Consider the following 20,926-nt stretch of genomic DNA (forward strand, 5'->3'; position numbering starts at 1 on the left):
TTATAACAATATTATGCACAGGTGAAATTTTTAGCTCAACATTTTAAACACTTTGAAATAATGCATATAAATAGAAGTGACAATAATCGAGCAGATGTGTTATCTAAGCTAGCTACTTCTAGAAATGTGGGAATACTACCTAATCTGTCACACATAACATTAGAACAACCTAGTATATGCAACAACCTTGTCATGAGCATGTCACAGGAACAGGATTGGAGAACACCCTACATCGAATTTTTAAAAAATGGAAAAATGCCAAAGAGGGAAAAAAGCCCGAGGCTCTTTCAAAGGAGAACAAGTTTCTTCATAATCATTGGAGACGATCTTTACAGAAGAGGCTTCTCCTGACCTTTGCTCAAGTGTCTAGGAGATGAAAAAGCCACCCTAGCAATGGTAGAAACGCATAAAGGAATCTGTGGCACACATACTGGAGGCCGAAGCCTCGCAACAAAAATACTAAGGGCAGGATATATACTACTAGCTGACATTGAGAAAGGACTATCTCGAGAAGGTCCGAAGATGTGACAACTGCAAAAGGAGCTCACTAATCATCCATAACCCAACTGAGACTTTACACACCACAGATCTCGGATGGCTGTTCCACAGATGGGGCTTAGATATACTCGGCCCTTTCCCAATTTCCAAAGAACAGGTGAAATTTTTGTTATTAGCAATCAACTATTTCACAAAATGGATAGAGGCCCAACCACTAGCCAAGATAACGTCAGATAAGGTAAAAGGTTTCATTTGGAAATTTATTATATGTCGGTATTGACTACCTATGGACATTGTCACTTATAACGGTAGACAGTTCACTGATAAAAAATAGTATCTTTTTTACAAAATTTAAATATAAAACACCATCTTCCTCAGTTGAGCACCCATAATCCAATGGGCTCACCGAAGCGGCTAATAAGGTCATTTTGCAGGCTTTGAGGAAAAAAGTAACAATTGCCAAAGGGGTAGTGGGTAGAACTGATACCCGAAATCCTTTGGGGATACAGCACCACCCCACAAAGTTCAACTAAGGAAACACCTGTCAGGCTAATGTTCGGATCCGATGCAATGATCCCGGTCGAAATACCCTAAGGGTCAATTAGAAGGAATCATTTTGATGAAGACACAAACAACCAAACCAGAAAGTCCGAGCTAGATACCCTGGAAGAAGTACGAGAAAGGTCAAGGATAAGACACGAGGCAATCCAACTGATGGTCCAGCGCAAATACAGCATGAAGGTTAGACCTCGGACGTTGCGACAAGGAGACCTCGTCCTCCAACGCTTTGAGGACGCCCGAAAACCAAAGGGAGAGTGTAAACTCGCCGCCAATTGGGAGGGCCTTTTCCGAGTCATACAAGTTCACAGCCAAGGTGCATATTCGTTACAAACCATGGACAGAGTTGATCTACCAAATACTTGGAATATTACTTCATTACGATTGTATCATATTTGAACATTTGTAAACTATTGAAGATCGAAAGGTACTCTTTTTCCTACCACTGAGATTTTATCCCATTATAAAAGTTTTACTCGGGGAGGTTTAAACGAGGCGGACCACTTCAAAGTCAATCGAGTAGATCTACTAAAACATCATTCAAATACACTATTTAGCAAAACAAGCATGCATTAATATTAAATAGCAAGGCATATTGCACACAGAGTCTTAGCTATACTTCATACCAAAATATAAAAAAAGCAACACAAAGCTCTAACAAAAGTCTACAACGACCAATAATAAACAAATATTTACTTATCATTAACATCCACATTTTCATCCTGGACTTCCCCTCCAGGCTCATCATCCACCAATTTCCCTTCCACAACTATCTTCGTAACATCAAACTGACCGACATCAAAGTCGGGAGCAAAGATCGAAACTTAACTAATTGCTCGGTCAAAGCTGGCAGCAAACATCTCTATGCCACCATTTTCAAGCTCCTGAATCCGAGCTGTCAAACTCCATTTTTCAACATCAGATTCTTTCGACTGCTGCTGAAGAGTGCGGACTTGATCCTGCAAACTCCCTATTTCACCCCCCAAATCCTTCAGTGTTTCGTCAGATCCATAATAACGCTGTCCCTCTCATTTAGCAATTTTTCAAGATCTTTGATCTTCTCAGTATCCTTCTTCTCTTGAGCACCAGATAACTCCAGGCCTCGACCAACACATAGGAGCCTTGTAGCTACAACCTGTAAACATCACTAGCAATTTGTAAGACAGACTCTAAAGCAAACAAGGCAAAACAGAACAACAAAATAGATACCTGAATATATTGGCCAACTGTCTCCTTCCCAGCACTGCTCAAAAGCTATAAGTCAGAAGAGCTCTGAGCAACCCTTTCCGAAAGTGCGGCATAAGGGAAACGGTAGCTCCAAACCGAATCCGAACATCCACCAGTAACAAAACCATGCAAACACATTTGGTTCTTTAAATTACCCCTCACCCGACCACCACTAGTAAAATCAAACCCGAAAAGAACCTCGAGCGAATCGTCAGGTTTAGGACTCTTCCTCTTCTCACCTTGAGGAATCGCACTAGACTGCAGCACCTTCGCATCTTGGCCGAGGACAAATTCGGAACCCTCCCACCTGAACAAAAACATGCAACAAATACTTGGTAAATACAAACAAGTAAACAGTCAACACAGTAAAAGGAAAACACTACAAAACAACCCACCAATATACTTGGCCAACCCAGCAGGGTCATTCTCACGCTGAAGAAGCTCAGCGGTGGACAACAACTTAGCAGAAGAAAACCATTCGGTAAGATATTCAAGAACAAAATCCTCCTCTCACAAACCTCTCTTCCCTGTTACATGCAATTAACTCAACACCACAATGAGAACCCTTACGAACCCAGTCACGAACGTTAAGTGAAGCTAGCATCTTGGGGTTCTAAAAAAGAGATGCGCGACACTTAACGTCAGCATGGACCCATTCGTAAAGGTCATCCTTGACCTCGACAACTTTGTCCTCTGGCTTCATCATCACAGAAAGAGCAGTACCAAAACAGAAAGGTAAGAATGAAAGAACACTAACCTCTCGAAGCCATCCTCCCCTGAAGAAGTAAAAGTGAAAAACTTTCCACACACCATAAAGTCTACCAACGCAATAAACACTATCACACGATCAAATTCACAATCAAACCCCAACAGTTCGCTTGATAAACCATTCACATGACCAACACATTATTACCTCGAAACAAAGACCCATTAACACTCATTTCTAAACGTCTTTTCAACACCCAAGTAGCAATGAGTGCAACCTTTTGCTCCTTTCATTTCATTTTTCTAAAACTTTTGTTTTATTTTTTGCACCTAATTTTACGTCTTCTAAAAACCTCTTCAAAACGGCAACAAATTAAGCTTGGGGATCGGACATAGGTCAAAAAAGGTATAACGACAGTCAAAGTTAACTTTAACTTGCTACAGACCAAAGCAAGTCAAGCTTGGGGGCTGTGATCCATACCCACAAAATTGGGCCGCCATTATACCTCGAAAAGACCACGTCCAACAAACAGAATGCAGAATAATAGGTCAAATTTCAGGACGTTTATCTTCAAGATAAGAATCCGTCACTAAGTTCGGATACGAAGCCAAGAATCTCAGAACCACTAGTGTACCCTCTCATCTTAAATAGCGCTATAAAGATAGCTTCAACATACTCAGAACTCACCACTCACTATAATTGTTCTTAAGATAATTTTTCTGCGCAAAAACTAACTTAAGCATCGGAGTCCTTTTTGCAGGTACTCTTCACTGCTCGAACGAGGCTCACGCTGGTGGCGCGATCTTCAACAGGAATAGCCGTGCAAGCATCTTTCCAGCCGCCACCGACCTATATCTCGGACTGATCTCTTGGCAGGAACAAGTAGTAATCAAGATTGTGAGCCTATTTGAGAAGTTTTAAAAGTTATTTTTGAGTTTTTAACTTATTAAAAGTAGTGGTATTAATGTCTGGTATAATTTTTAAAACTAAATTGTAGCTTTTTAAAAGGTTATTTAATTGCTTATAGAGAAATTAAAAAAATGACTTCTCTCATAATAAAAATTTTTTATCATATTTTTTTAAATAAAAATTTTTAAAACTAAAAAACTAAATACAAAATACTTTACTTAAAAAATATTATTAATATAAGTATTTATTGTTTAAATTATTTTTTAAAAAAAATTTAATTAATCTGTTTTCCATTGCTTTTTACCTGGTCCCAACTTGCCACGTGGATCGACCCCTCTCATTAATCGAGCATCAGCTAACTTGCCACGTGGATCGACCCCTCTCATTAATCGAGCATCAGCTACTCCCTCAGTTGTTGAGTCCACAATACGCAAAGCAAGACCGCCTTCGATCCCACGTGTTCTGCCAGCTGGATCGTTAACTAACCCCGTTTTCCCACGACACGTGTCCTCGTGGTTGGTTGACCTGTCAGTAAAGAATACAACTGTGAGAGTAGCGGGGCACAAGGACGATAGAGAAAGAGCTTGTTCGGTCAGGGCGGGCAAACCAACGGGCAGGCTTAGTCACTCACTCACTCTATGTCAAACGGCCTAATAACATTCTCTCTCTTTCCGTGTAGGCGTCGCTTCGAAATTCCTCATTTTTCTAATTAATAATTAAATAACAATAAAGGAAGGGTGGGAAGAAAGTTGTCGTAAATATAAATACGCATAAGTGTATTGTGCGGTGTGAGGATTTGGAAGAGTTAAGAACGAAGCATGCTTTGCGGTTGGAAGAGAGAGAAGTAACTCTGGCAGTGTTGCCAAACGCAGAGAGAAGGCAACAGTTTGGTGAAGGTAGTTTTATGGCGATTGGTTCGAAGGTGGAATTGCAATAAAAGCCACCGTTTGGAATTTAAGCCTTTACCTATTTACGTTTCTGCTTGTTGCTGCGGCTTCAGTTATATATATATATATACACATACATAGAAAGAAGGAGGTTCTGAAACGTGTAAATCTACTTCTGCAACAGAGTGTAGTGTACTGAAAACTGAGGTTTCTGAAGCTCGCAAAAAGGATTAATGGAGTGGTCAGCTTGTACGGATGAATACGAGAAGCTTGTGATTCGGATGAGCACGCCTAGGTCCGTTTGTTAAACCTTCATCTTCTTCAAATTTTTACAATGTTTGTTGCCTTCTTTTCTGGTTTTCATATTTAGGAGTTATATGATATGATTTTGAGATGTGTCAAGAATCAGTTGATTTTTTGGTGAATCTTATCTCAAATTTGTGTGTTAATCGTCATTCTTCAGTTGTTTCTCTGTTAGATTTCGCCATGTGTTTAGCTCCTTCCAACGAATTCTCTGAAATGTTCATCATTCCAGATCTCGTAATTTGAAATTCAAACCGGTGGCTTTCTTCACGTGTTAGAATATTCGTAAATTTCTTTTATACATGAGATTTCCTTCATGTTTCGTTTGTAGCGGTTCCATTACAAAATCTTTTAAAATATTTTGCCAAATCCCCAAAATGTGTAAGAGTGATGACAAAAGCATTTTCCTAATTTCACCAACTTTTCAAAATTGATTTGTGCAAATAACTATATCCAAATAATCTTGACTTTGCCTTCTTAATTTTTTCCCTTATTGTTTCTTTTGCCTACCCTTCCAGAGTTTTATTTGTTCTTTTCATCTTCAACGCTTATGCACTAATTCCTTGTTTTTCAAAACAGAACAAAATTGTTGACATTGAATATCTGAGGAAAAAAATGACTAACTTTTTACCTTTACCTGCAAAACAGGGTCGTAATTGACAATGCCGTGTGCTCCACAGCTACTATAGTTAAGGTACAGCAAAATGTCTTCATTTTGTTTTTCTTTTTTTTTAAAAAAAATTAGGTTTTCGTGTAAAACAGGAAAAACTAATAGAAATATTTGCTTTGATGTGGTTCACAGGTTGATAGCGCCAGAAAACATGGGATTTTGTTGGATGCAATACAAGTGCTCGCTGATTTGGACCTTTTGATTAAGAAGGCTTACATTTCCTCCGACGGAAGGTGGTTCATGGATGGTAAGCTATTTTGCTTTCCTTTTTTACTTCTAGTAGTAATTACTTATCCTGATGTGCACTAACTTTTGGCTATATCTACGCAGTTTTCCATGTTACAGACCAATTAGGAAACAAGTTAACGGATGAGAGCGTATTAAATTATATTGAACAGGTATTGGATTGAGGATTGAGGATTGAGATTCTTATTTAATTTAATTTTGATCCTATTTACTGATTAAAATTGATTGGAATTTAATTGTAACTTAAAGTCTTGTCTATATTTGGTAACAGTCACTTGGGAGTATTCACAATGGTAAAATCAACAGCTCCAATGGTTTCACTGCCCTGGAATTAACAGGCACGGACCGTGTTGGTATTCTTTCGGAGGTGTTCGCTGTACTGGCTGAGCTGCAGTGCGATGTGGTTGAGGCAAAGGTTTGGACTCACAATGGCAGGATTGCCTCCCTGATCTATGTTAGAGACTGTGATTCCAGATCTGCTCTTGAGGACTATCAGAAGATTAATAAGCTTGAAGCACGTTTAAGAAATGTTTTGAAGGGTGACAATGACATTAGGAGTGCAAAAACTTCAATTTCTAATTCTGTCATACACCCGGAAAGAAGGCTACACCAGATGATGTTTGCTGACCGTGACTATGAAAGGAGTCGCATTTTCAAGTTTACCCCTGAGACACCATTTGTATCGGTGCAAAATTGGGCGGAAAAGGGTTACTCTGTTGTGAATGTTCAGTGCAAGGATCGAATTAAGCTAATGTTCGATGTTGTCTGCAATTTGACAGACATGGAATATGTTGTGTTTCATGCAACTATTAACACAAAAGATGATCAAGCTTACCTGGTATTTATTCGACATAAAATCTGTTCTTTTTATCTCACATCTTAATTTATTTGCTTATTTAATGATATTCAATTTGTCACTTACAGGAGTTTTATATAAGGCATAAAGATGGCACTCCAATTAGTTCAGAACCAGAGCGCCAACGTGTGATTCAATGCTTGCAAGCTGCTGTGGAGAGAAGGGCAAATGAGGTAAATCATTAAGCATCATTTAAACGCACTTTTTCTCTGTTATATTAAATTGGCATCTACCTATTGATCAATATGAATGAACATATACTAGGGTTAATTATTCTTCCCATTTCCAAGTTCTAATAATTATTTGTAATTCTTTGGATAACAGGGTGTTAGGCTAGAGTTATATGCTGAAGACAAGCAGGGCCTTTTAGCAGAGGTTATGAGAACGTTCAGAGAGAATGGGATGAATGTGATTAGAACTGAAATATCTACCGTTGGGGGTGTGGCTGCAAATGTTTTCTATGTAACTGATGCAATGGGTTACCCAGCTGACCCAAAAATAATAGAATCTGTTAGGCAGAAAATTGGGTTAAGCAATTTAAAAGTGAAGGAGTTGCCTTTACTACGTCAACAGAAGACAAAGAGCGAAGGAGATCAACCAGGTGGAGTTGGTGGGGCAGTGTTATTGTCTCTTGGTAGCCTCGTGAGGAGGAATCTCTACAATTTGGGCTTAATCAAATCTTGTTCTTAAAGCAGAAAGTGAGGAGGGAATTTAGAAGGAAGTGGAAGGAAGATAATGTTCAACTTTTTAAATTAGAGCATATTAGCTAGTAATATTCTTTGCTTCATGCTTGGACATTGTGTACATAAAAAGTAAAAGTGGAATTTGGTGATGGTAGTTGTTCCTAGTTGGTTGGGTTGGGATTTGGTTGGTGAAAAACAACAGATAGGTATACATGTAGCTGGAGGGGTATGGGGCGGCCCCACTTTACACCATTTTAAATGCTTTGCGTGAGGAATTAAAGAATTTGCATGAGAGATAGGGCATTATAGAAGAAGGTTGTTGTTTACCTTGGTGGGACGGTAGTTGTGAAGTTTGATGGAAATATAGGTAGGGATTGGATTCTTGGTGGCACACAGTTTAGGTAGAGGCGGCACAAAGTTTGGTTCATACAGAAGAAAAAGAAAAAAAAAAATTATGTAGAAGTCATTAAAATTGTGTACATAACGACGTTTGGATGATTATTGTTATTAATTAAAGTGGTTGACTCCATTATTTAATTTATACTGGTAAGTTATTAACTTTGTTTCTCCAATAACTGACTCTGCACGCGTTTGAATTTTATTTGTTTGGTGGCTCCACCTTGTGTTACCCATTGCCACTACCGGATCTTGCTGGATCTTGGGGTCCCCTTGGAAAGAACTCTGATAAGTACTGAAGTATTTGTTCATGAACCTGATATATTATTCTAATTTCTAACTTGTAATATATAAGTAATTAACACGAGAAAAAGAGAACTAAGTTTTAATTTCTCTTTAGAAAACGTTATATTCGATTAGCTACTTTCACTTGTTTTTTCACCATGATAGTTTAAGGAAAAGAATTGTTATATCATACTTATGAGAATGTTAAAAATAAATCAAATATCAGAAAGAATTAACCTCATGTAAAAATCTTATCTAATGGAGTCCTGATAGATTATTGTAGGCAATTATTTCGGTACTTTTTAGAAATTAGAGGGTGAATTATTATCTTTTTATATATTATTGCATAATAGTATAATTTTACATGTAATTTAACACACATAATTTTTTTAATATATTTTATTGAATATGAAGTATAATGTTTAAATTAAACTCTAAATAATTAACTTGTTGCATTATTTTCATTTTCATGAGATTATAATCAAATTTGATAAATACTTGCATACTCTTAAAGTATATTTTTAACACGTATTTCAAAAATTTATTTTTATCTAAACTTTAATTATGTATTAGATTAGTTAAATATATGATGATTTCATTATTAAAATTGTATAAAAAAATTTAAAGTTATAATATATAAGAAATTGTAATTTATCTTTTAGTTTCATCAATTGCATTGCCACTTTTATATATGGTTTTTGTACAAATAAAATAAAATTTTAGAGAACACTTATTATCCAGAAAAATGGCTCCATCTATTGTAATTTAAGCAAGAAGCTTAGAGTTGGAAGTTTCGTTTCTCTAAAATCCAAAATCTTCTATTTACTTATTACGTAGCTGAAACGGCTCCAGATACATATATACATATAGGGAAAGAGGGAGAAATTAAACTAAAGCAGATAGTCCCTTTTCCCCATCTTGCTGTTCGAGGACGCTACATAAAATCATTTTGTCTGTTCAATTAATGAATGGAACTATGCCAGATATAATTTTTTATTCGGTACAACTTGGACGGACATTTCAAGCATCATGTTTAATTTTAGGATAGTCACTATCCAATCAATTCACATATTATTTTATTTTTAATCTAATTAATTCATCACATAATCTTTTAGTAAATTATATATAGAAAGAAATTAATGTACTTAAGGTTTCAGGATAGTCATTAGTCACTACCCAATCTGAAATATATTTATCTTAGAAATCAAGCTTATCATATCAAATTAATGTGCACAAGGTTTATCCTATAGAACACATAAGGCAACTAAATTACATATTATAGTAACACCAAGCATAACTAATAATAAAATATTATGGCAATTTATTGATTACTTATGCAATTGATTTGTTAATTAGTAACTAAAGATTTTCTAAAGCATTACATGATTTGGACAGGTGGCAATTCAATATTCGGAGACATGGACACGCCGGCTCACGTGAAATCAACTTTTATGGTTTGATCCATGCTTGACATGGATGATGGAAAGGATGCAGTATCATGTGAAGTATACTAGCTAGGTGATGAAGACCCAAAAGTAATGGTACCCAAACAAGGTGCATGCATGTAGGATACACTGAAACACTACCCACGATGAAGATGTATCTATTGAACTCCACATGAATTTTCTGTTTATATAGTTAATGCCATATGGCCTCAACTCTTGCTTTCATCCTATATATTTTTTTAACCAATTTAAGTGATGATGTGCCCTTCAAAATTCAGAGATTTGGTTATGCTTTATTTTTACTCTAGTTTAGTAGCATTTTAACTTTTGTTCCCATGCTTGCAAGTTTTAGAAATTATTGACACCAAATTCATAAATTAGATTTAGTGTATAGTAAGTCACTACAAGAAAAAAAAGATATGTCGGTACACTCTTTTTTGCCACGCTTTTAAAGTGTGGACAAAAGAAGTCAATGTCCACGCTTTTATGAGGGTGGCGATTGATTAGAGATTTGACTACGTCTTTTTTTGCCACACTTCAAAAATGTGCTGAAAGAGGTCAATGACCACGCTTTTATGAGGGTGGTGATTGATTAGACCTTTAGCCACACTTTTCTTTGCCACGCTTCAAAAGCGTGGCCATAGAGAGTAATAGGTACGCTTTTAAAACGTGCCAATAGAGTTAAGTTACGGTGACATTTTTAAAATCCTGTTGCTATGCTTTTTCTTTGGCACACTTCAAAAGCGTAGCCTAAAGGTATCAATCAGCACGCTTTTAAAGTGTGACTATTTTTTGTTATGGTCAGCTTTTAAAAGGGTACCCATTTTCTACCATATATATATATATATATATATATATATATATATATATATATATTAATGTTCAGAAACCCTAAATTGTCATACACTCCTCTCTCTCTCTCTCTCTCTCTCTCTCTCTCTCTCACTCACGCAGTCACAAACTCCTCTCTCACTCACGCAATCTCATGCTCCATTCTCCTCTCTCCGTCACAGTCTTCTCTGCTGACGTCCGTCGAAGCCTCATGCCATCCAGCAGTTGCGTGCTCTTAGTTGCAGTTCATTAGCCTCCAGCCGTTCTCATTGCCCTAGTGTTTTTTCATTCTCAGTGCCTTGGTGTTTTGTCGTTCTCAGCGCTGTCGTGCTCCATCGTAGTTCATCAGCTATCCAATCTTGCAACATCCAGCCTCTTCGCCACCGTCCAGCCTTTTCGCCTCTATCGCTGCATCTTCCAATCTCTTAGGTAGCGTTTGTTTGCAGAGACTAGAACTGAGACTGAGAGACAGGGACTCAGTATTATGTTTGTTGAGCTAGAGACTGGTACTTAAATTTCTGTCTCCGTCTTTAAAATTTCAGTATTTTAGTACCTCCAAAAAGTAGGGACACTGGAGACAGAAAAATTTAAAGACGGGGACAGAAATTTCAATTACAATTTGTACCTAAATTACCCCCATCCAAATTTTATAATTTCAAAATTACCCTTAATGTAAATCTAGGGCTTCTTGATCAACCATCGTGAGTCATCTTCTCATTCTTCTTTACTACAACCACTGCACGCTCAAGCATTCTTCTTCAAGAACAGCCACCGCGTCGCCACTGGCCTCGCCACCGCTAGGTAAGTAATTTGCCGCTTGCGAGTTCATCTTCGTATCTCCCATCTTCTCATCTCCTCTTTTTCTCCTTCACAGGAAAATCGAACAGCGAAGTTGCCGCCTCTCCCCGATTGCTGTCCACCTCAACCATCAACTCCTCCTTCGAACTGCTCTGACCAGGTTAGTTTTATACAAATGTTATTTAATTTACTGATTCCTTTCATCTTTTCTGTCATGCCGTAATGTTTAATTTGGATTTGTTCGTGACCTAGCATTGGGACTTTTCTCTTCTTGTGATAATCAATTTGATCTGTGGAGATAACCATTATTTTTGTAATGCTTAAATCAAATTTGTTTGTATTTGAAAGGTGTATTTGTACTCAGAACCTCTTTGCTTGATTTGTAATTATTTTTGTTAATGGTGTGTAGTAGCAGCATTGAAGTTAAAGAAGTTGTTTGCCTGGTGTGAATTTGTTCGTGACCTAACATAACCCATTTATTTTAGCTTTATAATTAATGAGTTTATGATGTTTACTTCATTTTAAATGCCACTAATTGGATGATTACTCAATTTATTAGCCTAACCACATCTATTTGTTGATTTCATTCTGGATTATACTATTTTTCCCATTTTTTCATGTCTGCGACTACTATTGTTCCATGTCTGCACAGAGCTCTCATTAGCCTAACTCAATTGGACCTTATATTGTATGATTGAATATGTAGTACAAACTTGCAAACAAACTGTTATTAGTTACCTTAGTTTATTCTATTACACTGCACTTGTAAAAATTTTCATGGATAAAGCTGATTCGATTCTAGACCTTATTAAGGTTTCTCATAGTTTGAGAATCATAGTCTGATAAAGTAATTGCTACTTTTTTATGTAAAAATGGTCTAACTAAATTTATTTATATATATTTTTATAAAACATAAGTTGTACTTGATAGAGTGCTTAATCAGATTTAAAGAAGAGGGGGAATCAGTATAACTGAGTGTGATTCATTTCCTAGACATAAGATTTGCAGTGTTTATTTTGAATGTGTAACTCTGGATACAGTCACCTAAAAATAGGAAAATGTTCTTTTACAACAAGCTTGTTTTTAAAGCAAGGGGGAAAATGTATATTTTCTATATCTTTAAAATCTTTTATGCGAGTGTTTACTTCTAAGACGTAAGGATAAAATATTATTTGCTAATCTAGAAGTGTGTATAAGGTTGTAAATTGTAATTCTTCCTGAGTAAGAATATGTACTAGTTAATATATGCTTTACGCATGCAAGTGTGGACCCACTTATACTTGAGAACAGAATTTGCTATGAAGGCAGAGTAAGAAGAAGGATTTTGCATCTAACAATGCAAGTTTGGTATTTTATGTAAGACCCAAAACTTTTGAAAAGTCTTATTATGATCAAGTCTCAAATCAAATGGTTATTTGTAGCCTTAATTTCAGAAATTATTTTATTAAAGATAATTAAGGCAAGTTTTGATTTATTGAAATTGAGACGAGTTATGATCTTTATCCAATTTTATAATTATTGGATTATTTTCTATATTTGAATTATAAAGTTGATAGTTATGAAATAATAAAGATTTTATATGATTTGGATTAGATAAGTAATATTTTAAATATTATTACTGCTATTTTGGAAAATGAAGAAATTAAGTATATTATTTCTAATTTTTGGATTTGGGCATTTTATTGAAAATAATTTGTAAAATTGATGAGTAAATAGTATTTTTCTATATACAAATAGTGTTGGATTTAAATTGGATTTCAATTACTATATTATCCCTATTTTTGAGTGAAATTACCATAATGCCCTTAACCCTAATTTTCAAAATAAAACCCTAAGATCCTACCCGGTAGCCCATTGCTTCCCCATTCCCCAACTGCAGCCAAAACCTTTCTTTTCCTAACTCAGCAGCAGCGTTTCTCTTCCATGAAGGAACGAAAACAGAATAGAGAGGGAGAAGGACTTAGCGCCGCCGGCTGGGTACTGCCGCCGTGATCGCCAGACTGCCGCACGCGAGGAGCTCCGCCGTCGAAGTCGCCCCGTTCATCCCTGCCCAGTCGCGGTTCTGGCACCCATCACCCCATTCCGTCGCTGGAGATCTCGGAGCCGCCGCTCGTTGCTCCATCCTTGTCACCACCACTGCCTCTATGTCTCCCAACGGCGCCACCATCGCTGCCGTGGATCGCGACCAGAGGGGAGCACGAGATCGAGAGAGAGTGAGGCGTGGAGACGGCGTCGCGCGGAGAGGGACTCGTCACTGCCGTCGCGCACAGCCATGTGTCGTCACTGCCGTCTGAACAGTCGCCGTCGCCCTGGGGTGTAGTCCGCCGCTGCCGCCAGTGGGGGGTCACTACTGTGGAACGGAGGTGAGAGAGGGAAGCAAGATGGATTCCCTCCGCTTCTGGTGCTTTGGTTCGCCGCCACTGCCGCCGGAATCCTTGGCCGTCGCTCCTACCGTTGCTCCATTTGGGTTCTGGGTGAGCGCGCTGCCACTGCCTTTGGAAGCCGCTGCTTGGGCCAGGATGCTATGGTGGTTGCTAATGAAGCCGCTGTGGATGGGGCTGCCATGTTCAGTAAATTCTGCGAGTTTCGACACTGAGGTAAGAGTTTTAAGTTTGGTTACTGTTCCTTTGGAATTCCGGGAAGAGTGTTGATAACGCGTGGTTATACAGCTGCTGTTATTAGATATTCAGACCGCCGTTGTCGCCCAAAAGTTATTGATGGAGCTGCTGCCGGGCCGATTTGATGTTGCGGCTGCTTTATTTCGTTAATACAGTGAGTGTTTCTGTTTCGAAAGCCCTGCGCTAGTGTTCTTTTCCGTGTAACAAAGTAATTGTACTGTTAATGGTTTTAGGAGTTAGAATCCAGTTTCCTTGTGCCGTTTGTAGCTGTTTCTGCTTTGAGAGAGCAAGCAGAGCCAGGATTTTGGTTGATCGGTGATTTTGGGCTGAGCGAAAAGGAGTCAGTTAACGCATTTGGGGTTATGGTTTGCGTTTTGAGGTAGGGGTGCTTTCCAAAAACTATGTTTTATGTATTGGAATTATTATATATGGATACTGATGTGAGATATTGTGTATTTGGTGATTGTAATTGCCTTATGTATTATTTGATTGACTCGAATGATTATGGATGTTGGTTTGGCTGAATTGTTGTGCGGCTTTGTGAAATGTAATGTTTTAAAGTTGATTCTTTAAAGATTTGAAATCTGAGTTTAAACCGTTGAGGATTGGTTGGATTGAGCCAATTATTTTAATGAAGTGAAAAGTCGAATGCACTTTCGAATTTAGCATGGTTTATTTTAATTGATTTGGTTTTGGACAAATGATTTGTTATTGAACCGTTTCTTTAAAGCTTTAGAAATGAGTTATATCGATTGATATTGAGTTGATTTTGAAATGGTATCCTTGAGATACGCCACTGAGGCGATTGTTGGATTTAGCTTGCTTTAAATTGATTTCTGGTTTTGAGCTGTTGAAAAGGAATGAGAAATGGTTTAGTTGGGACCCGAACCGGGTGGCAAAAGTCCAAGCTTTAGGGGAGGTGCTGCCAAAATTTCTGCAAAATCCTAGTCTTATTTGAAAAGTTATTTAAAAAAGGGTTAGATTTGAGAAATTGTATTATTTGATTTATCAAGAGGATATTTATGTTTTCAAGCTTAATTTATTTAATGAACCTTATACGTTGAGTTCGGCTTATTTAGAACTGAACTATTTTTACCGTTTGAATCACTAAAGGAAAGAATGATGCTCTAATAGTGATTTTAATATAAAAAGGAGTTTTTAGTGATTTCAAAGGAATCTAGACTTTTGATTGATTAATCAAGTTTGAGGCATTTTGGAAGAGTTAGAAAAATGGGTTCTAAAACGAAACCTGAAAGTGGTTTGATTCAAATGAACCGGTTCCGTTTCAAATGAGTTTATTTCTGGACCGGGTTGGAACTTGTGATTTTGTATGGCCGGTTTTATAGTAAATTCAGTTTTATTTACTTGAACCGAGAAATCTATGATTTTAAGAGTTTCAATGAATTTTAAGGAATTGATATAGGTTGACCTTCCCTAAAGACTTGGGACTCTGCCGAGAAACTTTTGTTATAAAATCCCATTGTTGGATTGGTGATTTGAATGCTTTGAAATAAATCCTTAACTTGCCATGATTTGGTAGTTTGGAAAGAGAATGCCGAGAGTGGCTCTGTTCTAAAAAGGAGACTCACTTTGAGTAAATTTGGCTTATGAGCCTGAGATGATTTGAGAAATGAGATTTCTAAAAGCCAAGGCTAAAAAGAGTTGAAACTTGATTTCAAAGTGAAAAGATTTGAGAAAAGTGATTTATGGCTTAAATGCCGGTTTTATGAATTTGATGATGTTGAATATGGAAGTGCTGTTTTGTTATGGGCCGGAAAGGCTGTGTATGATTATGAATATTGGCTGATTCTGGATTGAACCGTGAGCCGGAATAGTTGTGTATGATATTGTTTTATGGCTGATTGCCGAATGAGTTGTGGGCCGTATGGCCGACTATGAATTATGAATTTAAGCCGAATGGCTGAGATGGATGTTGATCCATGGTTGGAACTAAATGAATATATACTTGAGATACCTGGGTAGTAGCAAGGGTTGTGGTTCGTCCCACTTGCTCCAGGTTAGAGACTGTGACGCCTGGGTAGTAGCGGTAGTAGTGGTGATTCCACTCGCTCCAGGTTGAGCTGTTAAACACCCGCCTGGTTTGTAGCCGCAGTAGTGGTTATTCCACTGGCTCTGGGTTGAGCGGGTAGTAGCAATGAGGTTGTAGCTCAAACCTACTTGCTCCGCGAGGGGTGTTTCTGTCCATAGTTAGCTACCAGGACGTGTCGGGTTGGCTATATAACCGACAGAGGATATCATCAGCCACTAGGGACAGGCATGCATCATATGCATCTATGTGTTATTGTTTGGGTGTGCATATTGTACTTGGTTTGCCTATGTGATTATCTGCTAATTGATCTACTTGCAATAACTGTTTGTTTGTGTTTGTATCTTTCTACTTGTGTTTGCATCTGGAACTCTGTTGGATTGTGGTGGATTGGTTGTGGTTGGATTGTTTGGGCCTAGGGCCGTGGTCGAATGAGATGGATCGATGGTTGATTTCAGTTTTGTGGTTCTGGTTTGGATTAAGATATGAAAGGTTATTTTGGTTCAGTATAGATAAACCTTTTTGAAATGCTTTGATGTTTTGAGGATTGAACAGTTCCTCTTTCAGAAAAGATTTCTGACTTCACTTTTATTGTAAACTGTTGTTTTTGAAAAGAGGCATAAGATGGTTATTAATCACTGGTACGGTTTATCTTCATGTATCCTATTACAGTAATTCCCAAAAACCCTCTACTGAGAACCCTTTCGAGGATGATGTTCTCACCCCCTACATTTTTCCCCTTTTAGGATTTGGGCGCAGAAGTTATGAAGAGTTTAATTATTTGTTATTGAGATGCTCTGTATTGCTTAGATTATTATTTTTGTACCCTCACCTTTATCTTGATATATTCTGTGAGAGGGATAGGAATTGTACTGGATAATGTTTGTAATATTATTTATATATATGTATGTATATATATATGGATGTACTCTTTATGAGTTTCTGTAAGTTGTATGGTATGTATGGGCGTACGTTGTATGGCGAAAGTATTTTTGGGAATGGTATTGCGGTTTAAAGTTTTTAAACAGGCTCATATTTTAGTATTAAATAGTATAAGTGTCGTCGTAATGTCCGAGCTATCAGAGTTGTGCAGCCGGAAGCGTGAGCTTTGGTAGTTAGGGTGTTACATTTTACCTTTTCACAATTAACATACAAACCAAGATTCCCAGTTCATGGGTAATATTTGCTATATGGCAATTGAAGTTTCTAATCATATAAACAGTAGGAGAATCATACTCTCACAAAATTTGAATATATTCTTAACAAATAAACTTGTTTTTTATTATTTGGAAAAGAGTGTATATTAATCCTCTTTCATATATGTACGAATTTTACATTGAAATGTTTAATCTATCTCTTTTTCTCTTAAAATAGTGGAAACAAATATATCATTTTAAAGAGTAAGATTATTTTATGACATGATTAGGAATTTAAAATATACGAAAATGCTAGAAAATGAAATGGAATATAGTAATTTGCGCAGGATCAAATGCTTTAAATTTGGGAAAGGAATTAAACGAAGATACTAAAACCCCATTGCAAATAGAGTTAAAGAACCCAAATTGTTTATGTGCTTCATGTTCTCAATTTAAACCCAAATTGTTTATGTACTTCTCATCAGCTGTTTTTTCTCCTTTTTTTTTGCCTTTTGGAAGAGTTTGATGTGGTTAAAGTACCTGACAAAGTCACTTCCATTATATGAAATGAGAGAGGAAAATCAATATTATCATTTTTGTTATGTTTCTATTGTATTTTCTATTTGGAGAAGTAAATAGAATTACATGTCTTTTGATTCCAGTTTCTTATTCTTGTTTTTGGTTCTAAGAAGATATAACAGATTTTGCATGAAGAAGTGTTAGATTTATTTGAATGTTTATGCATTTTTATTTCGCAAGTTCTGCTCTGTGGATTTCGTTAATTGTATATTTGTCTTATTAATTAAACTAGGAAGTATTGTGGTTCCTACAATACCAGAATTTAAATGAGACTTCCACTGTGAGAATAATAAGTATCTGCATCTCCTTAGCTTTTTGTATATTAAAACATTATATTGTAGCTTATGTTTTGAAGTTTGCCTTCTATGGCATAGGCCAAAATAATAGTATTCTGATGAAAAAAATAATAATGAGATGTACTGATTTAAAATTCAATCTTGCTCCACAATTATTAAGAATCATCAATGCATGATCAGTTTGCAAATCAAAAAATGCTAGCCATAACTTTCCATGCATAGAGATCTGCCTTCTAGTGCTGGTGTTGCTTAAGTTCTGTCTTGGTTAAGGTGTGAGAATTTTACATTTAGTCATTCATATCTTTATTTAGTCTGAGCCAGTTTGTCCTTCTTGAACAAGTCTAGTTAAATAATTCTGTAATAATTCAATCTATGATCAAGCTTTATGTTGCTATTCTTCTGATATAGAGAACTTTAGACTTGGCTTATTTTGTTAACATTGATAATACATCATTTGTGATTTCCACCATTCAGTTTGAGTGTGTTCAAACATGTGTTAGTCTGATATTGAATTTCAATATATATTTGATGGGAATATCATTCTTTTATATTTGTATTATGAGTAATACAATTTCACAAACTCTAATTACAATAAGATCTGGAGTCAATGGATTGAATTAACCGAGGAATGAATTTGCGTGACAACATAGGCAGAATTATTTCACTTTTGCATAATGTACTCATATAGTAGTTAAAATTTGATGCAGTCTATGACTTGAATAAGTTTGTTGGTAATTTGTTGTTTCACTATTTATTTGGACACTTGTTCACAGGCAGAATTGTCTTCACTATGATTTACTCTCCTCACTTTTTGAAAGAGTCTACTTGCATGCTTTTTTTTGGAGTTTTTTTAATTGAATTTGGAAAGGGTAAAAAAAGATAAGAGAGAAATGGGTTCAGCTTCAAAGGCAGGGAATAGTAGCTTTGATTACTTGTATTAGGTGTTATTCATGGGTGACTCTGGTGTTGGCAAGAGCAGCCTCCTTCTCTTCTTGCTTTCACACTAAGCAATGAAACATGCTCTATAATATATAAAAGCCTCAGCTATTCATGTATTTCATGTCTTTTGAATATTAACTTCATAAAAAATTTGTTAAATGCGGTTTAACTTTTCACAGGCACATCCGACCAAGTTCTACAGTCCTGGCAAGCCATTTCCTCTTTTTCACCGACTGGAGGGTATATTTGGCAGGGATAGAGCCACAGGAGCAGCAGCAGTTAGTGGTTTTGATGCGGAGGAACAGGTTAACGAAGAGACAGAAGACACTGCAGTTGGATTTGATGAGTCTGATATGTCTCCATATCCAGTCAACGGCGGAGGGCCAGCAATGCAAGGACAAGCATCACAATCTAAAGCAGGTGCGAGTGCAGGAAGCACAAGGCGATATGGGAGGAAGAGAAAACAACTTGATGTACTGGAGAGGATGGCCAACCATATTCAGCAATCTTCAGCTGACCAAAGGAAGAATGCCCAATTGATAGCTGATGCCATTGTTGGTGTGAACGAGAAGTGGAAGGTTGGCGAGAAGCTCACACAGCTTGGGTTCGGTGATGACGAGGTGGTGAGGGCGATTTTGAAGTTTGCTAAAAGTCCTAATGTGTATGCACACTTCTGGGGCTTGTCAGATTCACAGATGATTAGCCTTGTTCGCTCTATTATATGAAGTTCACTGTTGGTTAAGGGTATTAGGTTTGGGCTAGGGTATTAAGTTTTTCACTGTAGGGTTTTAGGTCTTTGGGAGATGATTATGTTTAAGATGATATAACGTACAAACTTATATTTGGTATGCAAACTCACCTTATTTTGGAAACGCCTTACTATTTTGCTCTGTTCAGAATAGGTTTAGGTTCTTTGTACAGTTTTATTAGTATTGTAGTGTGTCCTTTATTTTGGTGGTTTGAGCAGGAATTGTTTACTAAGTAGAATATTTATAGTCATGATCATGTTAATGATAATTATCTTAGATTTTGGTAAGCAACTGTCCCATTCTTATAATTTCTGGTTCTCAGTAATGCAATTCTTCTTCTAGTCTTTGCTTTTGTTAATTTTCTTTAAGCCACAATTATATCTACTTAATTTCACACTTACCGCTATTAGCAACTTATGTATTTAACATTCATATCATGTGTCTCAATTATTACAGGATCACAACACCAAGAACAAGCCTTTTCAATTCTTTATGGAAAAAAAAACTTATTTCTCATTAACTCTTTAAATATTGGTTTAAGATGAGAATGTCATCATCTCTGTTATTCAAGAAGTAGTGGTAACATAAGATAAATAATAATTTATTTACATAGAATGGTAGTTTCTTGTTAACCTTATTACATAAAAATTTATCGACTATCAAAACATCAACAAATGCAGCATATGAGACAATATGTCACACTCATTCTGAGTTGGTACCTCTTTGCAAACTGTGCCACTCACTCTCACTCTCAGCCACATTGCAAGCCCCCCTCTTTTTTCTCATTGCACTATTAGACCCATTTTTTCTTCTTTATTCTTGTGTTCTAACTTCTAATGCCACTCATCGTCGCACCATTCTGCCTTAGCAATTTTTCTATTTCTTTCTCCCGTTATGTTGCCGCTGCCATACAAACCACTTGTGGATCTTCTACTTGTGGAAGCCATTGTTAACCAGGCTATACCTTAAACAGTCAGCAAAAATCATTTAGCATGTTAACAACAAATAGTAACACAACACAAGAATGGATCAACTAATCGAAATAAAATGCACCAACGAATCTAATCAAAACAATTTTTCCAATTCAATATATATTATTGCAATTTGCAAGAACGTGAAAGACCACTTCTGCCTACATCCACCCTTCAATTCCTCCCAGAACCGCTAACGGAGAACAGAAAGCCCAAATGGTAAATTAATACAAAAACATAAAAGCTAAAATATTAAGAAGAAGCACAAAAAATGCAACAAACCCAACAAAGAA

The 20,926-nt window shown here is 36.7% G+C and overlaps 2 protein-coding genes across 3 annotated transcripts; both read left to right on the forward strand.

The window, feature by feature from the left end:
- The first annotated feature begins 4,571 nt into the window (after positions 1–4,571).
- Positions 4,572–8,084, forward strand: LOC112803513 (ACT domain-containing protein ACR8). Its single transcript, XM_025847003.3, has 8 exons — positions 4,572–4,794; positions 4,970–5,080; positions 5,737–5,782; positions 5,891–6,005; positions 6,089–6,156; positions 6,276–6,842; positions 6,929–7,033; positions 7,185–8,084. Exons 2-8 carry the CDS (start codon positions 5,019–5,021, stop codon positions 7,548–7,550), a joined length of 1,329 nt encoding a protein of 442 aa, XP_025702788.1. The 5' UTR covers positions 4,572–4,794; positions 4,970–5,018; the 3' UTR covers positions 7,551–8,084.
- Positions 8,085–13,151: 5,067 nt separating this feature from the next.
- On the forward strand, positions 13,152–20,006 carry LOC112803523 (uncharacterized). 2 transcript variants are annotated; one of them, XM_025847021.2, is made up of 4 exons: positions 13,152–13,895; positions 13,968–14,070; positions 14,150–14,295; positions 19,093–20,006. In XM_025847021.2, exons 2-4 carry the CDS (start codon positions 14,041–14,043, stop codon positions 19,451–19,453), a joined length of 537 nt encoding a protein of 178 aa, XP_025702806.1. In that variant the 5' UTR covers positions 13,152–13,895; positions 13,968–14,040; the 3' UTR covers positions 19,454–20,006. The 2 variants fall into 2 exon arrangements, with proteins under 2 accessions (XP_025702806.1, XP_025702814.1); XM_025847029.2 differs by having other exon boundaries at positions 13,981–14,070.
- Positions 20,007–20,926: the final 920 nt, after the last annotated feature.

The sequence above is a fragment of the Arachis hypogaea genome, chromosome 1, assembly GCF_003086295.3.
Source record: "Arachis hypogaea cultivar Tifrunner chromosome 1, arahy.Tifrunner.gnm2.J5K5, whole genome shotgun sequence".
NCBI lineage: Eukaryota > Viridiplantae > Streptophyta > Magnoliopsida > Fabales > Fabaceae > Arachis > Arachis hypogaea.